The sequence below is a fragment of the Ascidiella aspersa genome, chromosome 2 (genome assembly GCF_963924565.1).
Source record: "Ascidiella aspersa chromosome 2, kaAscAspe10.2, whole genome shotgun sequence".
Classification (NCBI taxonomy): Eukaryota; Metazoa; Chordata; class Ascidiacea; order Phlebobranchia; family Ascidiidae; genus Ascidiella; species Ascidiella aspersa.
Genome location: NC_139448.1, coordinates 26,235,251 through 26,260,383, shown reverse-complemented (window position 1 = coordinate 26,260,383; position 25,133 = coordinate 26,235,251). Strand labels below are relative to the sequence as shown.

At 40.8% G+C, this 25,133-nt stretch overlaps 1 protein-coding gene across 1 annotated transcript; it reads right to left on the bottom strand.

The window, feature by feature from the left end:
• Position 1: 1 nt before the first annotated feature.
• LOC146164541 (zinc finger SWIM domain-containing protein 5-like) lies at positions 2-24,009 on the bottom strand. The gene is made up of 22 exons (XM_083381185.1): positions 23,419-24,009; positions 20,817-20,883; positions 20,167-20,323; positions 19,224-19,416; positions 18,282-18,403; positions 17,063-17,201; positions 16,319-16,468; positions 14,665-14,883; positions 13,631-13,783; positions 12,982-13,116; positions 12,474-12,556; positions 11,970-12,078; positions 10,548-10,662; positions 9,022-9,338; positions 7,779-7,948; positions 6,895-7,011; positions 6,150-6,306; positions 5,325-5,460; positions 3,731-3,873; positions 3,243-3,365; positions 2,614-2,765; positions 2-1,264 (listed from the first exon to the last, which is right to left on the bottom strand). The coding sequence occupies exons 1-22, from the start codon at positions 23,996-23,998 to the stop codon at positions 1,130-1,132; spliced, it is 3,672 nt and encodes a 1,223-aa protein (XP_083237311.1). The 5' UTR covers positions 23,999-24,009; the 3' UTR covers positions 2-1,129.
• Positions 24,010-25,133: the final 1,124 nt, after the last annotated feature.

Genomic DNA, 25,133 nt, shown 5'->3' with positions numbered 1-25,133 from the left:
TATATATCAAAATCGGTGTAAGTAAGAACCACAAGAAATTGCAACGAAAATATGAAGATGAAAAAGGGTTTAGTGAAGGCGAAATTTGTCTTCGAAACAGCAATCCCAAACCGAAACAATTGGTGATAGTTAAAACATATTAGCATAATCTACGCAGGTGTGCTGAAAACAAATCGTTTACGTATACAGCAGAATTGGATATATGCTTACTGTTTTACTTGAATTGTGAAAGCACAGTGAACAAACTAAACACTATAGATTAAATAATATCATGGTTCGATGCGATAACACAAGTTTTATCATGTTTTAAATATAAGTTACTTCCGTTGAAATTGATCGCGAAAACTCGGCCAAATTGTTGAAACCACTGCAAAGTAGGTCAAACAAAAAACTTGTCATGTCAAAGAACACGGAATGGAAAAAAGGGCCTATCACACGGTAAATAACACGCACGTTGCTAATAAACATAAGTAATATGAAGAAAAACTAAAAAAATGAAGGTTATGTATTACGCAAGTAATAACGGTATGGATATACAACACAGGGTATGAAGAAACAATCGATTCTTGAAGAAAGTCGCTATTTGAAGAAAGCAAAAACAACGTACAGGCATCGGCAGAGAAAAGCGCTTCGCGGTTTGCTGTTAGCAGCGTACAGGCTTTGCATAAAAGACGACCTCTGCATAATGGTAGTAGCAAACGTGAAGAGACTCAGCTTTGTAGAGCAGAAGTTAGAACCGCAGTAGCCAGGCATGCTTAAAGGCGAATTGAGGCAACGTTAGAATATATTGTACTGGAATCGCCCCGGGTTGACACGTACAACACATGAATTAAGAAAAAAAAACAGGCAACGTAAATGGGTCGGTTGGAAACTTAGCAGGTCGAAATGTACTGTATAAAAAACGAAAGCACATTGACAAAGAACGTACATTGGTGCGTCTGCAACGTGCCGAACAATACACACAGAGAAAGAAAGGAATGCGGGAATGCAACAATATAATGCCGTCCTCTTTTAGAACTTCACAGCAATAAAAGGGCGGCAGAAAACCAATTCGGTCCCTAACAAAAAAGGCGACGTATTTTTCGTGCAAGCAGACCTTCGAAGTGTTGAGTGCAACGAAATCGTCGGTCTAAGCGAACTCGCGAAATCGATTTCCGACTAGCACGAGCAGCTTCTTCTTGCCCTTGTAGGTGGTCTTCAGGTCGGTAAGCAACCTGCTGAACTGTGCGTGGCCGTCAGGAGCCAGAAAGAAGGTTTCTTTCGCCTGTAAGAAAGAAACGGTGGTTACGCGTGTCAGCTCCGGGTTTTCGAAATAAAGAAAAAAATATTTTTCGAAATATTTCGACAGGGCAATTATGTATAGCGTGGGGATATAACAGGGCGTAAAAAATGTTTTAAATGATTCAGAATATATTTTTGGACTGTGAGGAAAAAGCAACTTGATTAATATATTTATATTTTAGTTCATTCATAGTTTGACAGTATAAATTTTAAAGAAATTTTAAAACGGATCTTTTTGCGTAGAACCTTATGTACGTGGTATTAATTTAATTTACTTGCTAATTTATAAGCAGAACGAGGTGAACATTACATTGTTTACAGGCGACTCCAAAACAATCGGAAAAAGTTAATTTTTAAACATTTAAAGCTCTTGTTCTGAATCGGCTAGCCGTAGTACAAGTGCTGTTGATAACAACAAAGCAATTCTTGGAATGCGATTTCAGAATGTAATTTGATTTTGAAATTATATAAATGACGCACGAATGGCGCTTGAGATTAAAACTCAATTCGTCGCGCAAGTTGTTTTCGTAACACGATACCGGATAACGTTAATCACGACCCACATGCAGCAAACTGTTTGACAAGTGAAATCGTAAATAAATTACAATGGAATTAAAACTTTCTCCTGTGATCGCCAAAAATATTGACACAAACAACCATCGTTACCACGTAATTCATTGTGTTGGAAACGATAGTTTGACAAGACACTGGTCACGTATTCCTAACAGAGGAGGTTTAGCCTACCTACTGGTGCGTTCTGGACCGAAAGTGGGTCTTTGGATTCAATATTATGCCTGCAAAAAAGGTTATTCGCAGGCGCACCGCCCGATAACTTGGTGGAGGCCTTAAGATATCTATAGACTTCGGCTTGGCGACCAGCGGCTTACTAAGCCTATTAAAAACTGACGTGTAATACCGGCTCATTTTAATTTTTGTTGTTCACGCTTACCGTTTCTTTGGCCTAATTGTTAAAATAGACGTTATCGCGTTATGGAATAACTAGAATCATTCTCACACATTTTAATGAATAAAAGTTTAAATGAGATACCATAATTACAAATGCTTTTTGCACGTAGACATCTCATTTGTTTGTATTTCGACAGGGCAAATCATTTTACCGTTTCTTTGGCCTAATTGTTAAAATAGACGTTATCACGTTATGGAATAACTGGAATCATTCTCACACATTTTAATGAATAAAAGTTTAAATGAGATACCATAATTACAAATGCTTTTTGCACGTAGACATCTCATTTGTTTGTATTTCGACAGGGCAAATCATTTTCTGTACTTTCGACAGTGAAGAGAAAATATTTTGAAACCGGATCTCACCTTGTTAAGGAACTCTATGAACTCTGCATAATGTCGTGGGCTGATGTGACTCAGCTTGTTGTGAATTGTGCTGATGTACGCGGAAACAGAGGCTTCCAGAAGGGGGCGCAGCGGGGCTCGGTCTGCCCTTAAACCGCGATTGCCATAGCTACCTGTTTATTTAATACAATTCGTATTAAAACTTATACGTACCGACATACCGTAAACCTAACTATTAACAGAGTATGTTTTTATTTTAAATATAGTGTTGTTTATATTAACATATCGTATTAACGTATAAAGTGTCGTAGGACCAATAAAGTTAAAACAATGTTCAAACGCTTAAAAGCAAACACAAACGCCTAACAATATTTACGTAAGTTACGCTATAGTAAAAATAAGTTATTCTGGTATATATTTGTTTTTCCAACGTTTCGCCTAACCGTTAACTATTCAGAAAGCCACACACATGGCCAACAAGGCGCAAAGTAAAATGACGCAAAAAAGAAAGAAAAATAGAGATAAAATGCGCGAAACAACGTTGAAAAATACAAAGCGATAAAACAGGTTACGCTATTATACAAAACGACTTATCTTGTTAAAAACAATGCCAATGAGGATATTTACAAAGTTTTAACAAATCTCCTTACCTGTTACGTTGGGCAGGCGTCCGGATATCGTTGAGGTACAAGAACGCAGCACGTCAGACAAGACTGACGCGCAAGTGACCTTTGACACGATGACGTTAATCAGGTCCTCGAGTTCCTTCATTCCTACGTCACAAAAGGCAAAAAGCATTTAGAGGTCGTTAGATACTGTTGGCCTAGCGTGCGTATTTGTAGTTTGCTATTGATATGAATACCACAGATCATGTAACATATATGCAAAGATGAATCGACGTGTGATAACGTTAAGTACTGTGTATTTTACTATAAGAGCGTACAGAATTATTAAATTGAAATCTAGGCTTTTCTCTTTGTTTCCGCACTAATTATAGTCTAAAACGATAAAATTTAATATATGCGGTAATCATTTTCATTAACTTTTTAATACAACGGGCTCATTTTGCTGCATCGTTACAGAAAGCCCCCCGCTTTGAGAATGCCACGTTTGCCGTTAACCAAATTACCAGACCTACCCAGCGACTGCGCGAGTTGTGTTGTCCACAAGAGGTCGTTGCCGGCCGGGTGAGCCTCGTGGTTGAACGGCACGCGTAACCGCTTGGTGGCGCCGTGAGCAACGGCAAACGCCCGGGCGTGGTAACCGCGTTGGTCTAGGTATCTGCAAATGAACATAAAATCATTAAAATAAGCGTTTAAATGCTTGTTTTACTATATTTTGGGTGTGTGTAGAACTATATTATTTTATAATTTATACTCTCCTAAATAGTTTCGGTGGTTTAAATAATTGTCCATACACTACAGACATACAGTAATTACAAAAAGCAACTGTTCAGGTATAAAGTGTAAATTTATCATTTACTTATGCAAACGAGTTTATAAAATAATAGTGATTTTAGTATACTGCAATATATTAAGTAGTTTAAATATTAGATAAAACGCCAGAAACTAATTTAATTATTATAGGGTAATTTTTGGGGTTTCATTTAATATTATTTACGTGGCCCACATTCATAAAAGTGTTTTTTTTTTCTTTAAGTGTAAAACGGGTTTAAACAGGTCATACACTACTTTGTTTATTGTGCCAATTTAATCAGTCATATTTAGTATATTTTATGGCCTAATCCAGGGTTGTCCAAGGTCGACAGCATCGCGGGCCACAATATTTTGTTATGATTCTTCACGGGCCACATATCAACGATTTTCGTTTGGTAGTTGCATAAAATCTTCAAAACTGACGTCACAAATTTTCGTTAAAATGTAAATCCAAAAGCCATACCGTTACAAGTTGTGTTTAAATATGCAAATGAAATTGTAATTAACTTGGAAAAATGGTGCGCGCGAAGCACGAAAATTTTTCTTGGTAATACACGACATGTTTTAGGCAAAAGAGTTGTAAGAGCCATTGGCCCCATAACTGTTAAGGTTGATCACATGCAAAACGTTCGCGGACTAAACGGACCGTGAGTTGTTTGTCTTGTTAAAATTTAAATCAGAGAGGTTGCATACTAGTACGCTATTGTTAAATTCGCGCAAATAATGTTTTAACTAAACTAATTTGGCTGAAATTGTATCTTGGAAAAAGTTAGGACACTAGGAATAGTTAAACCTGTGTAAAATCTTTCCAGAACTTCAATTATGTTGGATCGTTGTTTGGTTTAAAGTGGCAAAAATAGTAATTTAAATAGAGTCGTACTTTTTATGTTAAGTTCATATTAAAAAGACGGAAACATTTGCGCTCTGCAGTAAAACCGCAAATATAACATATAAGTTCGTAAAGCAAAATTTTAAAAGGTGGAAACCTGGTTAAAATATTAATGTAACTCTCAAAACGTAATTATAAGCGAACTATTCGAACATGCTAACTATTCGTTCGTAACTTATACTTGTTTGATAAACCAACAGCATTACAATAATTCATCAGTGCTCCGCGGGCCACGAACAATAATGTCGCGGGCCACATGTAGCCCGCGGGCCTGGGTTTGGACCACCCTGACCTAATCAATGCGATAATCTTATCCATTGCCAAAATAAATTATTTAAAGACGAATATCATCTCTTATAGTTTTAGTGAAATTCGTTTTGACAATGTGCTTTTCTGTGCCCACGCACCTGGCAATGGTGAAGAGCTGCGTGGAGTCCACTCGTCGCTTATTGGCTGATTCAATGATCACGTGATACACGGCGTCGAAAGCGCTGGATATCGACTCGCACAGCGTGAGCGAGCAGAGGGCGCAGGATTGCGGATCTATGGAAACAAGTTATATTAGCAATGCCTGTATGAAATTTTCAACTTGAATTCCGCTTATAAAGTAAAATCAGTTTTTATTGCGATCCATATGGAACTACAAAGGGTATAAAAACGATATGAAACCACTTCCACAATACCATAGTTACGCAAAATGCATCATCAGTTCTGCTTAAAAACTGCAAACACAACGAAAATACAAAAAAGATTATAAAAATTATAGACGTGTATTGGATCTTACGGTAAGGACAAAATACCATCTAGCAGGCTTAAATCCCAATATAAACAATTAAAATAATAATATTATTATTCACCGAATCTGTCGACCGACCGTGAGTCTGCAATGGCTTTTCGGTGTACTAATAATACGTAAGCCGTTATCGTTGGTCATAAAGCAGCTTCAGAAGGGCTAGATCTCAGTTGTAAGCACACATATATGTGTGTACATATGTTTCAATATTATTATTATTATTTTATTAACAGTTTTTGCGCTTCGGCTTAAAATATAAGGTTGTTTGGGCCGATAACCGAATCAACGTTTTTTAATATAAAACATTTCTAAAATAGGTGTTTCGTGTCCAAAGTTGAATAAAACACTAAACGTGCTTTTATAAAAATATGGAAAAAACCTCATACTACAAACACTCATACAAAGGCGTTGTTTCAAACAAAAAAATTACTGGACAAACCTTTGACGGCGCATTGGACGGCCATTTGGCAGACGCACTGCACCACCTCGTCGCGTTGGGCGGGGCTAAGACTGAGTCGAACCGCGGTGTTTGGTGATATGACGCAACCAGCTACCATCGTGCAAGCTTCCATGGGTGAGAAGAGGGTGTACCACGCCTGAGAACAGCGTAACGCGTGTATTGTTACTGTGTCATGCTTTGGAGCTTTAGTTATTTGGTCGGGTATGCGATCACTTACACCCGTTTCGCGTGTAATATTCTTGTCAGGCAAATGCTTACATTACTTGGCGCAAATAGGGGCCGGTAACTTTTATTAAAACATTTTTTTAATATGTTTTTTTTCTGACAGTAATCATGTATTCGCTTTATCTAGTTGAATGAATTCTTTAAAGAAGTTGTGTAACCAACATTGCTAAAATGACCTTTACTTCTCTAAATTTTAAATGTTTTATTAAGTTAAACTAACGAAAATGAAAAATAGCCGCGAGTCTGATGACATGCTGTGTGTCGTAAAATATCGTGGTTTGGTTTCAGAACAAAATACAAAGTTTCAAATAAATGGTTATATAGCTACGCACGGAAAATATAAATAATGAGTGTCCTTTTATTAAAACCATTAAAAACAATAACAACTGGTTTGATTCCCATAAAAGTATTTACAAAACTAGTAAAAAGTTTACGATAATACAAGTGAATCACATATAAATTATACAAGTTAGCGGTGACGCATTTTTTTTCTACGCACCTTAATAATGGAGAGCAGGGCGCAAAGGCCGATCTCGGTGGCGCACGTCACCAGCCAGCCTACCATCTCAGTACGACGACGTCCGTTCATTCCGCTGCGCAAAGTCATCTTCAACACCTTGGGTAAAGAAATGTGTTTTGAGAAACAAGATACGACGTGATAGGTTTATCCTGCAACGTTCTGCCAATCACGCATACTGTAAGAAGTGCAGTAAAATGGATATCTTCCACTATACAAGACTTTAATAGAAAATTCTATGTTCCGTAACATATAGTTGAAGTAACACGGCATAACAAAAAAATACATAAAGAATAATTAGATAGGTTAAAGACGTTGCTATTTTTGTAGAAATTTTTCGGTAAATAGCAACGCGACCAGAATTATGACAATAAACAAAGCAGGTTCCGAAATGTTCAGTTCTAGACAAAGTTTGTTTGAGGTGACAGAGTATTATAGGTAAATCAATAGAAGGGGTAAAAAGGATAAGGTAAAACGAACTAAAAAAAATCCAAAAGTTGTATTTAACGAATCAGCTTTAATAGTCTGTTTTGCAAGATTTGGAATGAAGTGTTTCTACAACAAAAATGACCAAACGGATTGGAAAAAAAGCTGGCAATAAGTCGTCGAGAGCCACAGTTTCACCAAAGTAACAATCGCCTATAAAAGGTCAGTTTGCATTCGCGTATTGTGTTAACGCATTGTGCAAATCTATTTTTTTTTAAACAAACATCAACGCTCTTTTTTCGTTGTAATGTTTTATTACACTTACGCAACAAAATGAAAAGACGGACTAGAAATAAAAAATAGCACCTATCAAGAAGCGACAGGTTGGGCTAAAGGACAGCCCACTTAACTTTATGAATCGCAAGATAACATCAACGCACCTGCATGGCGAGCTCCATTGCCACGTTGAGCAGTGTTGAGTCGGCGGTGGCGGCGCCCTGCTGCAAGGTGGCGCACTTGAACGCGTCGTGGGAAAGCTGGAACACGTGACTTCCGTTACGTATGTGACGTTGCACGCTCTCAACCACCACGCGCAAGGTCATCACTTCGCCTGTGAAGGGCAAATCGCGTTTGTTTTAGATCAAAACAAGCAGCGGAGTTAAAATGATTTGAGTGTACGTTGTACATAACAACTGTATAGCACTATTAAATTGCTTACAAACTGCGAATGTGCGCAAATCACGTAAAACATAATACACAGTTGAACTTGCTGAGCTGTAATAAATTTATTTAGAACGCAAAAAAATGGGACTTTTTTGGAGCTTATTAACTATTTACTTTGAACAAAGACGACGTTAAGTGTTACCTAGTACGGAGTATGCATTTGCGAACTTGATTAAAATACATCGTGCTTAATATTTGCTATGTTTGGGAGTTCTATTTAATTTCTCACTTTTAATTCCTAAATTGTCCGCCAATATGACAGACACGGTTTCGATTCGTCTGCATTACACTGTTTTGTTACAGAAGCGATTGAAAAACGGGTTGCTGATAAACCCGCCAGGCGCCTGCTATATACAACTACACAGCAAAACATCTGTCTTGTTTGTAGGGAATTTAATTAGAGTTGAAAATTAGTGAAAAGCAAATCGACCAGATGGTAATAAGGAAATTTGTAACCGCTTTCAAATAATTAGTTTGCTTTAACAATGATTTGATTGATAGGAATGAGTGCACAGAAAACAAATGCAATATATATTGGTAAGGTAAAAATTATGCAAATTCGATTTTTTTAAGTTTTGAGCAAAGCATATAGTAACTTGTACCAGTGCTATAAAACAAAACAAACCAAGAAGTTTAGGACTTGCTTTTCGTCCCGGAGTAATGTTGTTCCCAAATAAATCAAGCTAAATAATGTAACACTAATTTATGAAATTTAAGAAATTTATTACACTTTCAATTTTTTTCATTAAGCATTTTTAACATCTAACCTGACATCCCCCATAATTTAAATTAAAGGTTTTTATCTCGGGAACCGAAATTTAAAAAATCCTGTAGATCAGACTGATGATTGACTGCAATATACTGCATTAAAATTTATTCAAGTCGTGTCAGTTGTAATCAGTACCTTAAGTGCAGCTAACTAAGTAATCGTCTTTCTTCAAAAAGATTTCAAAGACCTACCTTTGGCAGTTTGCAGCAGTTCCGAGGCCAGAGTGTACTGACGGTACTCGAGGTCACGCATCACCGACCACGAGGTGCGGTAGATAAACGACGACATCTCGGGGAAGAATGGCTGAGCGTACTGGTTAGCGACTCCAGGCTCGTCCTGCGCGATTCCACCAGCAGGAGGACGGACTTCTGGCTCCCCGCTCCTTTCCGGATGTGCGCCACCTCCACCTCCTCCTCTTCCAGTGCTCCTTCGCGCAGCGCTGCCTCCGTTGTCGGCGGAGGCTGACGGGTCTTCCAGGATGGGCATCCGCATGGCTTGAAGCCCGACCCTGCGTGAAATTGACGTTGCTAAGTTGTCGCCAGTGTTGTAATGACTTAAGTAAGTGAATTGACTTAAGTGCAATTAAGTCACTGTTTTCAAATGACTTGAGTTGACCTAAGTCTTTTTGGCAATATGACCTGACATGACTTAAGTCATTTGAGCAAATGATTTAACTTGACTTGAGTCATTTGGACAAAAGACGTAGGTTAAAATAAATGTTTTCATTAAGCAATTATTTACAAAATTGGGTTATTTATCTTAATTTTTCCACATAAAACAACTTGCTTGCTATATGTTGCGTTTATGTTATTCTTTAAACTAGTTATTGCTCATAATGGACTAGTTTACCAGTTTTAATAGTTTATTTTTTTGACAACCACTTGCTTTAATTATGACTTGACTTGGAAGTTAATTTTCGAATGACTTTCAAAATGACTACTATACAACACTGTTTATCGCAGTACAGTTCCGTGCTTGGCTCATTTTTGTGTTTTTATGGATGTGCATAGTTGATAAAAAGAAAACCTCGTTTTTTGCCAACCTTGACCAACAGACCTAACTCGTACTCCCTTCCCAAGAAAAGCATTTTTTAGGATTTCCCCCTCTATTCACCTAAATGCAAGTGGTTAAAAAATTAAACGAATTTTGGCGCACATATAAAATAGTCCACATAATGTACTAAAAGGCTAATCAGCGGGGGTGGGGTGGCGCGCAAAGGCCACCGTTGAAAAAGAAACTGTCATACAGTTTAAAAACATGTGTAATACTTTGTTTAACTCATATTTAGAGCAAACTTTCCCCTATGAAAAATGCCCACTCTACAATGTAGAGTTCACATGCTGCAATAAACCAAAACCCATGAACCCTCGACCTAAACCCTCTTGAAGCGATTTTCCCGAGCCGAGCTTGTTTACGAAGCAAAATCGCTATTAGCCTTTTTCGGATCGCGCGTTCAGTGTCATGATTACAAGCTTGTTGATGATTACTGGAAAGCGAAGGGGAAGTACGGCAGCCACCATGGGGAATCGCTACCTGGGCGGAAAAGGGCAGAGGCCACAAATCGGCAGTGGAAAAAATCGACCGCGAGTTACCGCACCCGTCCTATTGTAGCGCGTGCAGCAATTGTTCTACCGGGAATTCAGCTTCCAGCCACGTATCAGATATCGGACAGCCATTTTTCTGGCCTATGGGAACAAACAGAAGACAGTCAACTCACCTGAACGCCAGGTCGCGGTCATGAGGGAGCAGCGCCTTGAAGAGGTAGGTAGCGAACGAATGCATTGGAACAGACTCGCGGTGGACTCGCTTGCCAAGGCCGCTGGCCGGTCCACCTGAACGACACGGTCAAATATAGGTTAATATAGGTTATTGTACACTGTTTGTTGATCGATATATAGGTGATTAGGTTGTTGTTTGCTGCCTGTCGATTGACGCACAATAATTTGCCGTGAATTATAACTTAGCGTTGCAGCGATACAACTAGATTAGAGCAATGACTCTTAACCTTTTAGGTCGTTATCCGTGGGAACTTTATTGATATCACTGAACTGTGTAAATGTCAATTAATCCGTTTTTAATATCCCCAATTACAACTCGCTATTAATTAATAAATAAGCAACACAATAAAGATAAAATATTTCGCTTTTCGACGGCCAAATGTAACATCTCAAATTATTGTTGTAAATCAACCCCCATATCTTTAAATGACTGCCTTAACAACAGGTTGAGAAGCACCGACCTAGAGCCATCAGGAGTAACGAAATATGTCAAAAGGTGGGCCCAAGTACCAAATGCCAGGATCAAAGGCTGGATGGATTTATCGCGCATGTACAAGTCAATGCGGCAAGAATCCCCAAACAGTGCACGTAAATAAGTTTTACATTGCCACTTACGCACCAACTCGATTCATTTTCCATCTCAACATCGCGCTGAACACCCATTGGCGAGGGTGGCAATTTTAGGAGGCAATGGACGGATTTACCTAACCACATATTATACGATTGGCGGACCACTTTTTCCCAGCGCCCACGGGTCCCTGGGGCCCAGCTGAAACTAATTTGTCACGCAGCGTGTCAGCGCTTAATCTCGTTACAAAGGTGGCCGCACACTGCGTGACAGAATATATACGAAACCACCAGGGCAAACAGTGCTTTGGTGGCCTAGAAAATCGAAGAAAGCCAGGCTATTCTGAATTTCCATGTAAAGCAAGGTTAGCGGGGTTAAAACTTATGTCCCCAGCCATATCAAGACAATCGCTAAACCAACCGAGCTGGGAAGGCCAGAGGAAAATAAAGTGCGAACAAGTGGTAGCACTGTTGCCTGATAAATCCTGCCCGTAACTAAAACTTCGTTGAAGTGGATTAACAGTGTTGATTTAACGACAACGTGCGTCGTTATGGTTTGCAAGTAAATTCATAACGTCCATTCCATATAGTAGTATAGGCAGACACACCTATGGAATTATACATGTGTGGTTCGGCCACGGCGTTGCCAAAGATAAGGTTCAATCCCGGAACTATTGTTAACGACAATCGGAGCTCTAGAGATGTCTGTTCGTGAAATAAACATTTACACGCCTTATAGGCCTTTTGCATTTATTTTTTCTAAAAAAATGAGTTTAAAAATTCCCACGACTCACCGTCGATAAGCAGGGCAGCCACCTCACGAAGCACCGCCACCTGGTCTTTGTCCAACCTTAGCTTTTTCAGCTGATCGATGAGCAGCTTTTCGCATTGAAGGACTTTCTCCTGTGTCGTCAAGAGGTGTGTTTATGTGTGTTGGAGGAAGGTATCAAAGAGAAATGTATGCCACCGCGATCCGTATTTTAAGTTATTATAGCCAATTGGAAGACCAACTAAAAACAAATGCCGCCATAGTGCTTGTCAAAGGTGCGGTTATTTTTGGCAACGCCTTTAATTTATATTTGCGTTTTCCTTTGTCGGGCTGACGCTTGAATCACAAGGAAACGTGCCTGCGCCGGCAAACATTCCCAACAACTGTCAAACGTTATCAGATGCTATCTCCTTTGCGAATGACATCTCGTAAGTTTACGGAACAATGGCAATATAATATTTTGTATGAAGGCGCACCTATTTCTTATTTTGATCGCAATCCTGCTTATGCAGTGCTGTTGTTTCGTTACCTGTGCTCTTGCGTTGGTTGGCATACAGCGCTGCTCCCCGATCGCCAACAGACAAACTTCGAAGGCGTCTCGTTTGAGCGAACCTGTCCAAGTTACGAGTACGTTACTATAACAAGTCTTTTAAATTTACCAAAATTTATTAAAATTTTTTTTTTTTTGACCCTAAACTAAAAATATTTCTGCGAAATATGAGTGTAGCTGCACACTTTTACACTTTAAAAATAAAATGTATTTTTAATCAGTGGGTAACACCACCGAAATAAATACACACGCGTTATAAACCAATCGCAAAATTTATAAAACTAAAAACTTAAAATGATCTATAAGATTGCAAAGCCCATACAGATGTAGGTATCATTTTGAACGTTTCGAATAACTCTTTATTCATTTTCAGGTGTTGAAAAGTTATTCGAAACGTTCAAAATGATACCTATACTTCTGTATTACGTCTTACTCCAACCTCCAACCATTATGCTCCAAAACCTATACAATTAATAAAGTTTTATACCTGGTATCTTTCTAGCACTCGCGTATGAATTGGCCTCCGATGACGTCAGGGCATCGTAGAGGATGTGGATCGGGTTTAGGGGATCCCCCACCAGACCAAAGCCTGTGTTGCGTTTTGGAGGAACAGGGTCTGCGACTGCACAAAAAATAACGGTTCACTAACTGTTTAAAAGCGGTTGATTGCAACGTAAACAAATAATAGCCATAAAATCACGTTTTTTTACATAGGTTTCAAACTCTTAGAGATAATAAAACTAACTTTAGCTTAACAAACAACGTCCTGATAGATAAAAATCGTTTATCCTCTATAACAGAAAGCACTAAGTCTACCATTTGGCTGCAGATACCACCTGTTGGGTAAATAATTAATGACGAACAAACGTCATGGCCGACATAATAGTCGAGAAAACTTAATAAAAACAGTTGGTTTTATCTAATAAAAAAATGACTTTATATTTCGCAAGTTTTTTTTTTATTATAATGCCCTTAATTTAGGATTGAGTATTTTGTTGACCACAGTGAACATACAATATCAAGCACAAATGATTTATAATTTTTTCATTGTCTGATCTATTAACAATATCACAAAACATAGCTCACTATCACTACTAAACTCGGAAACTACACCTTTAGCCTTAACAATCCCATACCTTGCTGTTGATGTGCTTCCCGATAGAGCTTGAAACTTCCCACAGCCTTCTCGCGAATCGTGCGTGCTATCGAACGAGCCAATCGGATCGCTTCCTTCGCGTAACCATGGGAACGCAGCGCCTCGACCCGCGCACAAGCCATGGAGGTGTGCTCTGCATTAAAAGCGACGTTGAAGCACAAAATTCTTGCAATTATAATATACTGTTGTATGGGAATAAGATGTTCGAGTATTAAGCGTAAACGTCTTACAAAATATCGTGAACTGTTCCAATACCATTTTCATAAACCCAAATTAAACGTAACGCCTGGAAGCATTCCAAATATGATCGTTTTTAAGTATTAACTTAAGCAGCGGGCGATTTGAACTTCTTACGTTGCGCATAGACATATAGACTCTTCAAAACGCGACATGGTAATATAATGCTATAATGCGTTTTTATTGGTTACAAACTAACATAAAGCAAAAATCACATGAATGAGAGGCAATGTTCAATGTATTTTCAAAATCTGTATTGCAGTCGTCGTCCATAACGCATCTTTCGGTTAAACCCGGTTCTCAATTTTTTAAGAGCCTAACCATGTTATGAATGCAGGGACCACCGATACAACATGAACTGTACGAAGTTTTATACAAATTAGATTATTTGCATTCGATCACGTTTCAGAAAGCCATACTTTTCTTCCGACATCCAGATGTTCTGTTTTTAAACTTTTGTTTAATCTATACTGCTGTTAAAATTTTTTGAGTTTTTTTCCTAATTTTATTATTACTTTGCGATTTTATACTTTACCTATATGAACTCACGATTCCAGTATAGGCGAAATATATATTCCTTTAACAAAATGTCCGATCCTGGTTTTACTCAGGTTTTCAAACTTTGAGTTTTATTAGTTTATACGTAATAGTTTGTGTGACCATTGCAATTTTTTTACAGACCACTTAATAAAACGAAAATCCATATTGCGGGTTTAAACTACGTATAGAGTACATCAACAAAACAAGACAACAACTAAGTTCAACTCGCCGCCTCACCGTGCCATAGCGGTTTTCCGTCGGGGCTGAAGTTGGCCAGTCCTCCTGATGCTCCGGCGTTTCTCCTCTCGCGCTCTGCTGCTCCCACTCCTCCGAAATCGCTCCTGGAGAAGGACGACTTGCCGCCAGACTCGCGCCCGATCAGGATGAGGCGCAGGTGCGGATCGTCCCAGTTAAGGGAGCCAGCTTCGACAGCGCGCGAGAGGACACTTCGTCTTGCTGAGAGAAAACGTCAGATTAAATGGGTTGCGTGATCATGGTTGTTTTATTTATGCATGTAGTAATCGGTTTAAATGGTTACTGATTTTTCGGGGCGCAACTGGCCTGGCAACCATTGTTATATGATTCGTATACTGTGACTTTTATCAGAAAAAGGACGTTGTTTTTTTTTGTTGCCTTTGTCAGTGGTTCTTGTGTGCTTTAATAATGAGGACAATTATTTCCACGTGACTCCAGTATCGTTTACTAGCTTTCGTTTTTTAATTGCAAAGAATACATTAGATTCGTTTAATAACGGAAATAAGTCATTTATGCACTGAAGGGACACCTCAAATATGAATACTTCTTATCAACGCGGTTGATGTAAGTAAACAATACTTTTGCATTAAATCCAAAATGAACCCTTCTACTTATTTAAATGGCAAATTAGACTACTGAAGTACCAGAATAGTAGGCAAGTAAATAGTCGATATTTCACATATTGGACGTTCGTATTGAGCCCCGTTCTATTTGTAGCTTGAATGTAATATTCGAGTCACGTGAAAAGTTTAGTAGCAAAACAATCGTGAATGTCAGTGAAAGCAGAGTCTTGCTTCGGAATGGCAGGGATAACAAACGATTAGGGTGGGCTTTTGTGTCTCGTTATATTGTAAATAGAGAAACGGCGGTGTTTATTTTCGCCCAGGAAATTAAGCAATACGGTTGTCAACGTTCGACAGCTGACAAACGAAACGACGCTTTAACACGGTGACGAAAAGCCAACATTAGCCTTTTAGTATTTCCCATTTGACAAATTGCGCAAGCCGGACAGTATTTGACTTTACTTGGTTGTTGCCTAAATAAATGTTTACTTGTTAAAATACAAAAAAAAAATTTTCGGCTAACATTACACATGCATATAAATTACAATTGATAAAAGTCGCTACCCAAAATAGCAGCAACCCAAAATGCTTTAAATTCGTCGAGTATTCAAGTTCGATCGATTTTTTTTACTAACTAAACGAAAGTAAAATGTAAAGTAAGGGGTGAATGTAGCAGTATTCTTTCCATTAGCCAAAAATTAGGCCGGGAATTATTAAAGTGTCAGTAGGTGTACGGAACCAGTATAAGGAAATGTAATTTCCATTTAAGAAGCATGTGTCGCCACTTTGGCAAGAGTTAAACTGCGCATCGACAGTAGGTTAACATTTTTAACTTTTTGGTTATGGTGGTAGTGTTAATACTTAATAGTAAAGTAATACAAGTGTAAGTGAAAGTTTGCTATTTATTGGCCCGAAAAAAAAAGTGTTACCTCGGGGGAAATGGCAGGACTACCCGCAGTGATCATTGAAGACCACCGTCGGGTAAGTAATTATATAGAATTAAGCGATATTCTTCAGCATACAAGCATACGAACCGAATCACTGTCGACGACCAAAACAAATAGACGACTCACCCTCGCGCCTTGCGCCGGCCTGAGCGTCCGAAAAAGTTTCCTCCAGAGGGCAGTGCGGGTCGCAGTTCCACGTGCGCAGCTGTTGGAGCACCGTTTGTCGCTGCTCGCCGTTCGATCGCGGGTTTAGAACGACGCAGACCCAGAGCAGACCTTTCAAAGCGATAAGAGTCGGTTTAAGATCTATTGAAAAGGCCCCCCTTTGCCAGTTCGGCGTACATTCTTAAGCGTTTGGGTTTATTCACCTTAAACGACGCGTTAGATTCACATTAATGATTCATCGGTTAGTTTTACTCGGGAGATGGTCGACCTTAGGTTGTTTGACAATACAAATGAAATAAATTTCTTAATAAATTGATCTAATACATTTATCTTTTCGAGTTATAATTAACGATATCGAACGGTATTAAACGGGCTAAAATTCTAAAAATAACATCTAATAATATTCCAGATCTGGTTAAAAAATTAATAAATAAAATAAAATAAAAATATAGTTTATAACACTAAAGAAGAACATTTGGAGAAATAAATATCAATATACTACATACATCTGTGTGCTATACGAAATGTAGGTTTAAGCAAAACTTAATTTTTTTTACGTTTTCCACAAAACATTTTATTTATTTTGAAAAAAATTTATTTTGTAAAAATGTGTTCAAAAGAGTTCCTTTTGCTTTTACTTATTTATGAAAACTAGTCAGGCGTAAAATCGGCTTAACGGTAAAACAACACGAAACGCAGTCTCACTTATGTGATCCCAAATGCGGGCGACGACGGAGCAGTGCTGTTGCGAGCTCAGCTGGGCGCCCTGGCGAAGGACTTCGGTAGTGATAAGGGTGAGCAGCCTGGCGCCGTTACAATCACGCACTTTCATCATCTCGCGTACCTTCGAGCACACACGCACACAAACAAGGTGAGAAGCGTGAAAAGAAAGTCTCTGACGCGCGTCACGGACTGTTCGGCTCGCCAGAGCAATCGTTGGTCGTTAAATCACCGCGGCATTGCTGCCGTATAAGACCGACAACGAATTACCCCACTTTTTTCGCAACCAACCGCACGAGACCCCCACTTACCCACTTCTCCCCAACGGAGCCGCGGGGATTTGCTGCGCCTCTCTGAACGCGCTGTGATTCATATCGACAAGAATGTCGGCTTGCCTTAAGCAACAAGGCAATGGAAACAAGCCTCGGTGGATAGAGAGGCGCAGAAGGCGGGCGCCCGTGCAGAGCAAACACGCTGCTGCTTTTAGAGGAGCGCCCGCTATGCGATCCCACGCTTTGATTAGGGGTGATCGAATGCGGGGCGCTTTACATTTGTCGGACCCGGCCAAACAAAGCGAGGCAGCTCACTTAACTGCTGTTGCTATCTAGTGCTTTTGCTGTATAGGGACAGGGGAAACCGAATTAACTGTGCTGAGACGAATAGCGCGATTGCATACACGGGCACATCGCTCGTTTATTTGGGTATATTTTTCATAGACAAATGCAAATAAAATAACATTTACCGCTGGAAGTATTAAAATAGAAAGAAAATACATTTCAGTGTGAAATCCACCACTGCACTACTGCCTATTCTTTTAAAATACGTTTAACATTCCCAGAGCCATGTTCAGTATCACAAAATTAAGACTGACTAGTTAAGTGCCCTTGGCTCACCGATAACGGATAAAGCAGCGAGCAAAGCGTTTGTTATCGTATAGAATGTTTGCTAGATTCCCCATAATTCTAGCCTTACAATTCCTCCTTGGACTATATACAGGTACTTATGCTGTGTTTCTAAGTAGGTGAGCTGTCAATATTTTTATAGGGTGACCATATTTCGTCAATAGAACGTAGATTTCGCAACAAATGGCTTCTATGGTATTGTGACTGCCACGGGCGCGATAGATCCGAATTAACAATTCCAGTTCGGAAACTGTAAATCTTAAACGAAGCCCTTGCAAAAAAGGAAACAAAGGCTGGCTTACCTTGCCAAGCATGCTGTACAGCTCGTTCGGACAGGACAGCTTGTTAGGTTGCAGCATTAGGCGCCTCACATATTCAGTGACCTGCTGGTCGTCCAAGCACCACCTGTCTTCGTCCTGAAAACCTGAAAGCCAAAAGAGGTAACTATTTCATCGCGATAACAATGAACACTTGCCAACGCAGCGTCGGAGTCGTGTAACTCTGGCTTATCGATCTACATGTGGTTACTTTCTTTTCAGAATTTGCTTATTTTAAGATATTGTTGAAATTATTGTTCTGTTACTTGTAATGTAAATGACCGAAAACATATTTTCCTATAAGATGGGATTTAAAATATCAAAATGCCCACATATGTGTACCATCGTCATGCGTTTTGCAATTTTCATGTTTCGTTGGTCAGGCAAGCGTAAACTTCCAATAACTGAACTTTAAACAGGACAGGATTTGCTAATATAATTAGTTGTTTTGATGGCCTAATCACTTAGATAGGTAATGCCAAAACTTTTGCGAAGTTGGCCAATTCAAACCCACATCAATGAGCATTAACCTTGGAAAGGGCGATAGGATTTTTCGCTGGCGTGTAGACGCTAATTTTTTCACCTGTTATCTACCAAGGAGAGAAGTCACCGAAACAGATCAAACCAGAACTTCTCAATAATTTTGTGATTGGCATTTCCCCATATAAAATAAACCCTCAAAAGTAAAGGTCTGTTGCTTATCAATAACGAAAACCTAAACACTGTTTGTTCGTTTTTATAGGCTTCTATTTTTATTTGTCGTGTTAGTAAGCAAAACCCACGCCGGACAAAACTAAAATCAAAAAGTTGCCCCAAACCCATCTCAAGTGGCGTTTTACATTTAATCGCTGTCTTGCCACCAGGAGGCCTATGGGTTCTGGTTAAACCACTGTAGTGTGAGCGACAAGCAACGCAACCGGTACAAACCTGCGCCAGCCGTAGGATCGGGCGCGCCGTGGAAGACGTTCAGACTTGACTGGCTGTCCTCAAAATCGTCGGCTATCTCCTGAGCGGTGGGCAACACGGAAGGATGCCGCGCCAGAACGTACTGGGCCAGTTTCTGCAGTTGGTCCCTGCTCAGCTGTTGAAGGGTGTCCGAGATTGGACAACGCAGCTTAACCTGTGATCATGGCATTGGATTTGGGTTTAGGGCGGGTTATTTAGGCAAAACGGCGTTTCGTTTGGAGGGACCCTTTCGCCGTTTCTCAAACGTTTGTATTGACAGGCGTGTGAATGCGGCATTGATTCGTCCGAGGCTTTGAATTATTTAGCAGGTCGGAAAATAAACATTTTCGTTGCATTTTAACGATGTCTGAACCGCGGCGCCTATTTTGGAACGCCGGAATCGAGAAAGCAAAATTTTATTTTGAAAAGAAATTTGAAAAACGCAGAAATTATAGGGTGAATCGCAATGTATCTGTAGTTATTTTCTTTTAAAACCATCGTTGTACAATAAAATACGTTTAGGCAGAATTAATCAAACGTTTATCAAATAGGTGCAATTATTCTACCAAATTAATGGGTTTTCTGCATAATTTAAATTTTCCAAACCACGTCTGTATTGTGAATTACGAACATGGTTGGCATGTCTTGAAGCGTACACAAGGCAGAATTCGTTCATAGTTTAAATATGGTAAATCTAACCGTTTTCATGTTGCAAATTAATGAAGGCAATTCCTTATATGTACAGAATAAAGAAAATATCATCACTATCAAAATTTCGCTGCACGTTGTTAACAAAAGCACTTTAGTTACCCTAGAATTTTTATGACCTAATGCGACCACCCAGCAAAGCATGTGTCACAAAACCTATAAATGTTTTGTTTACCGTTCAACGTAAACGGGAAAGAGAAAAAGCTTTCCAACTCACCTTTTCCGGATATCGAATTCGGAACAGGAGCAGGGCGACCACGTGACGACAAAAAAAGATGGCGTCGCCATTTGCGCAGTCGCAAGTCGATGACGTCACCTTGCATCGGTCAAAGGTCACTGCTACGTTGTAGCACAGCTTTTTCGCTTGTGGAAGGCTAAACGTAAGAAGGACAATTATGTCTGGAAATAATGCCATAAAATACATTGGCTTGCCATAAAATGGTAATTGGATAGGGATAGTTAAACTCGTCCGTAAAAAAATACAACCAGGGAGTAAGTCGCTTATAGTTTAACGCATATATTCCACCACAATTGCTATCACGTTTTCCTGAATTCAGATTTATTGATCAAAACAATAAAAAAGGTATCACACAAAGATAATATCAGACTATGAAAAACAAGGGTTAGATTTTAAGCATTATCCGAGTGTATTACGAGAAAATAAGAGTGTACTCCTGTACAGGTTTATATGATAAGTTATGTAAACTACAAGGTATGTGACCCAGTAATCAAGTACGAAAAGCATGAAAATGATCCCAGTCTATGATTTACTACTCCAGTACCTTGATAGAAGTTTAACAAACTACGATAAGCAATAAGAAAGATTATGCCCGTTTTGACATTTTAACGTAGACAGCGAAAGCTTACTTTGACAGTGTATGGCACGAGGAAGAATTCGACGCCGCCTCCTCGACTTGGCCGCTCAGGTGAAATCCTGTAAACAAAAAAATTCACGTGTAAATGAAAATCGAAAACCGAGTTCAAGGCCCGGATGCGGTTTTCCTTGTGAACGTCCCAAGTCAGGAATGATGAACTTGCGTGGTGCGTGTTTTCGGCGAATAATCGCCGAATTTGCGACGACCGGAGTCGGGCATGAGCGCATCACAATGGCGCCGCAATTTGGGGAACTCATTCGGACCGTGTACAAATGTGGCCTCTTCAACTATCGGCCTTTGTGTACCAAGCTTTTGTGCGTTTTGCGAGCACCTGGCAGGTCCACATTTGACATCCAATTTTCCACCTCCTGAACCATTTGCACTTAAAAGAGGGTTGGAAAAATGCTGAAAACTGCTAGCGATAAAACCGTAAGTCGCGTCAACTGGTTATAGGTGTGAAAAGCCATGAACACGCAACGTCGTAAAGCGGCGATTTTCTAGAAGGCCGTGTAAACGGGCTGAAAGCGCCTTCACGCTTGGTAAACGAGCATCGCAATCAGTTCGTTCGCTTTCAACTGACGGGCAAACGGCTGTGCGACGGCCCCCGTTTAAAGGATCTCATCCGTAATGGGTGCTTTGTGCGCGCGCGCTCGTCGGGGGTTTATCTCCGCCAGTTTACATTCGTCACACGCCCGCCAGGGGAGGGTTCAGTGCGCGTATTTGCCCCCGTGGCCCTTTGATTGCTAAACGCTGGAGCGGGGCCCCAAAGAGGCCACAAAGCCGATTGTTTTGAGTCACAACTGTCGCGTTGTTTGGGAGGCGAGGGCAGCCGTAAAGGCGGGCATTCCCGTTCGGCAAAATGACGGACGACGAATGGCCTTCGCGTGAGTCAGTTTCAACATACCGTAAAGGCATAAACCAAAGCTAATATTTGACCGTTTGCTCCAAACTGCGCTGCCGCGCCGTAATTCGGGGTTTGGAATGACGCACTAAGGCCTATAGTGGCTGTATTGGTCCTCTAATACGCGGCTCACAAATTGCACTAGTTTCGATAACGACGGGATGACGGGATTTGGGTAAATATATGGCGTGAAAGCGCATATGAAGACCCTTAAGGTAAAAAAGACTGCCTACATCCCAACACCACTTATGTGTGTTCACACATGACATCTCACCAAACGTTTAACATGTTCTTCTGGATTTAGGCTTTAAAAGCGTCGCACGCCACACATCAAAAACTCAACACATACAAGCTGAGCCGGCCGTTATACTGTATGGAGAAACGGCGATGAGCAGCAGACCACTCGTTCGCAGTCGTTGGCGCTTTCGCGTGTGTAATGGCAACACTCAGAAACTTAACACGCCATCTTTCCTGAAATTAAAAACTGGGACAGGCCGTCGATGCAAAGCGAAACAAGCGCGAAGGATGCCCACGGTCGGATTACCCGTCAGAACAGCAGGGTAAAGGGGTTGGTGTGCTCGGTCGGAACGAAACGGGGCCTGTATCGATGGCTAACTGCTCTCTCGTTATGGGAAGTGATAAACAACGACAACAATCGTGCAACTCGACACGGAAAGGCAAAAAGCGTGTCGCCATATAATCGAAACAGCTCTCGTTTGGGGCCCAGGCCCGATGACTGATCGGGGTCGTCAAGTATTGCAAAATCGCCAGGTTTTAATAAACGCCTCACCCAACCGCCTTTAAAGCAGCTTACTGAACATTTTAGTGGATGTTAACACCAATCCTTTGAAAGCCAATGAACGCCGAAGCGCGCTCGTTTTGCGTTCCATTCAGGCGAAGTAGGCCGCCAGTAACACGAACTTTTAATTGATCATTATTACTAAAAAGGAAATCTTCGCAAACAGAAAGGCGACACCGCGACGATTAATTGCCCTCGTCCTCTTTGTGCGTACACCATGTTCGAGGGGCCATTTAGCAAAAATTCGATCACGAAAATGCCCTTTCAAACGACGGGTTGGGGACTTTTTTGCAAAATATAATGAGACGGTAGTTGGAAAGGTCTTTTCACATTGCCCAAATCCTGTACTGTTGTTTTCAAAACTCAAATTTGTCAAGTGCTCAAACACTTTGTCGATGTATTAACATTATTGTATAGAGTGAATTCCTAGGTACTGAAATAACATCGTCGCGTGTTAACGACGCACCTGCGAGAATTTAAGGGAAATTCCTGTCTATCGGGGAGCAAGTGTCGAACGCGTCGCCAGAAACCGAGCTACAACTGTTATTCCTCCACAACCGCAACGAAGTACGCGCGCAAAGTATATAAATTATGAATACGGAAGTCTTAGCCGCAAGGTGGAACTGCTGGTAAGTATGCCCACGGGGTTGTGGCCATCAAAACGCGCCACACCAGTCTAAACAGGCGACAGCGGACCGGGCACAGTCGGCACGCGCGCAACAGATGGAATTCGCTGTGGGCGATTCGCCCAGGGGTGCAAATGAATAATGTGCGTGTATGAATAGACCACAGCGGGAATTAACACGGTTGCGAGAAACGGCCAAAGCCTGGACAGTTGGACAACGCTGTCCCACCGGCCTTTCAAATGACCTGTCCAGATTTTTAAATACTTACCGATCTGCATTGGGTGTTGTACGGCGCCAGATTCGGCCAACGTGCAGCCTACCGAATAGGACAATTCCTGCACGTCGGATTCGGCGTCTGTCCCCGTTTCTTTTCCGTCGTTGCCGGCGTGGTGAGAATCCGTGTATAAGCCGCTGTTGCTGCTGCCTGGCGACGAAGTTCGTGTCGAGTCGCTTGGCGGGGCATGCTTGTAGGCAATCTGTTCACATGCGGCACATGACAGGGCGCTGTACCGACGGATGTCGGCTTCCGATCGGGGAAATGACCATTTCACGAACTGCAGCACAACGGGCTCCGGTATGCGCGGATACCTCACCTCGACCATTTGAAAAGGCGTACTGGCCGCCGCCACTTTTGCCGCCAGCTGCGTAAGTGACTCTGGGAAAGAGTTGGCTTTTCCATTCGCACAGCGGTGCGATCTGCAGGCCAAACTGTGGCGGCATCTGTTCGATTTCGAGGCTGCGCTGACAGCAACAGCACCACCGCACAGTTGGTCGTCGCAAACACGAATCCGTTTACAGGAGCCGATTGCGTTATCAGGCAGCTCAACATCTAGCATGGAACGCTTCATGACAAACCTAACTTAACCAGTTCTGCAAAAATTACAACATTATAAATTATAATTTGACAGTTACAAAACCCTTTAACAGTACAACTAGACATGCAGTATCTAAATCAAAATACTGACTAACGCTACAATCCATTTGCCATGGCATGGCACAACTGTCCAACTAAACTCGCAAGTCTCAATATAACTGTTCCTTTCTGGCAGATACGCTATTCTAGTGCTGGCACTACGGCTCTGTGTTTAGCTAAGCTGAGACCTCTTGGCTCGCAAACACGCTGCCTGCTTGCGTTCGAGAAGGCTTGAATTAAAGTCTGCCATCACACTCGAGCGAATAAAAGCGAAAAGAGACAACAAAGCATGTGAAAAACTATCCACAGGGAAATAGACATGCTTTGTCTCGCTCTTCTAAGCAACAGTAGGGAGGCACTTTGCTTCAATATAAATTGCGCTGTTAAACTACTGGTACCAAATGGCAACTGTGGTGTAACTCACATACCTGACTTCAACGGTATCTGACTGCACACACTCCAACTGCTCACAAGCTTAAACAGAACAGGCGAAAAGAAAGGCACGTCTGACAGTTTATCGCAGACACAAGACCTAATGTAATTTGCGCTAGCGAACAGCGTGCTGCCATTGTTTCATCACAAGTGGAAGCGGCTGGATTCCGGAATTGCCCGAGGACAAGCTGCGACGGCCAAGGCACGCTTGCTGCCTGTCAGGCCCCATTCAACGTTTAACCCTAAGCAGGAAACACCAATTATTCTTATTCCCATTCAATGACTTAGCTTAGTGACGTATAGGTAAACACGAATCTTTACTGTCTGCAATAGCGAGAAAGGAAACCTTCCCGTCAACAATGGATACGCACCGATTAACACAGCTTTGACGCCCCCACAAAGTAGATAGGCATGATCCGCTCATTACTTTCAACTCCAGTATTTCCAAACACCCAGTAAAACATCCTCAAAAAACATTCCTACTGTTTGATGGTTCATAGAAATCGTTTTGTAACAGAAACAGTCTCAAGCAACCTAAGGTTTTCCTCATTCATTTTCAGAAGTTGAGAACCCCGATATTGCTACTCAATAAGCGAGGCCAACAGTTTTTTTTTATACTATCAACCATATTTAAGTTG

Bases quoted from the DNA above. Each gene is read 5' to 3' on its own strand.
- LOC146164541 (XM_083381185.1), bottom strand. From the start codon at position 23,998: ATGAAGCGTTCCATGCTAGATGTTGAGCTGCCTGATAACGCAATCGGC. The intron at 12,079-12,473 runs GTAACGAAACAA...TTGACGACACAG, and splicing joins CAACCAACGCAAGAGCACAG to GAGAAAGTCCTTCAATGCGA. The intron at 1,265-2,613 runs GTGAGATCCGGT...TCTTTCTTACAG, and splicing joins TCATAGAGTTCCTTAACAAG to GCGAAAGAAACCTTCTTTCT.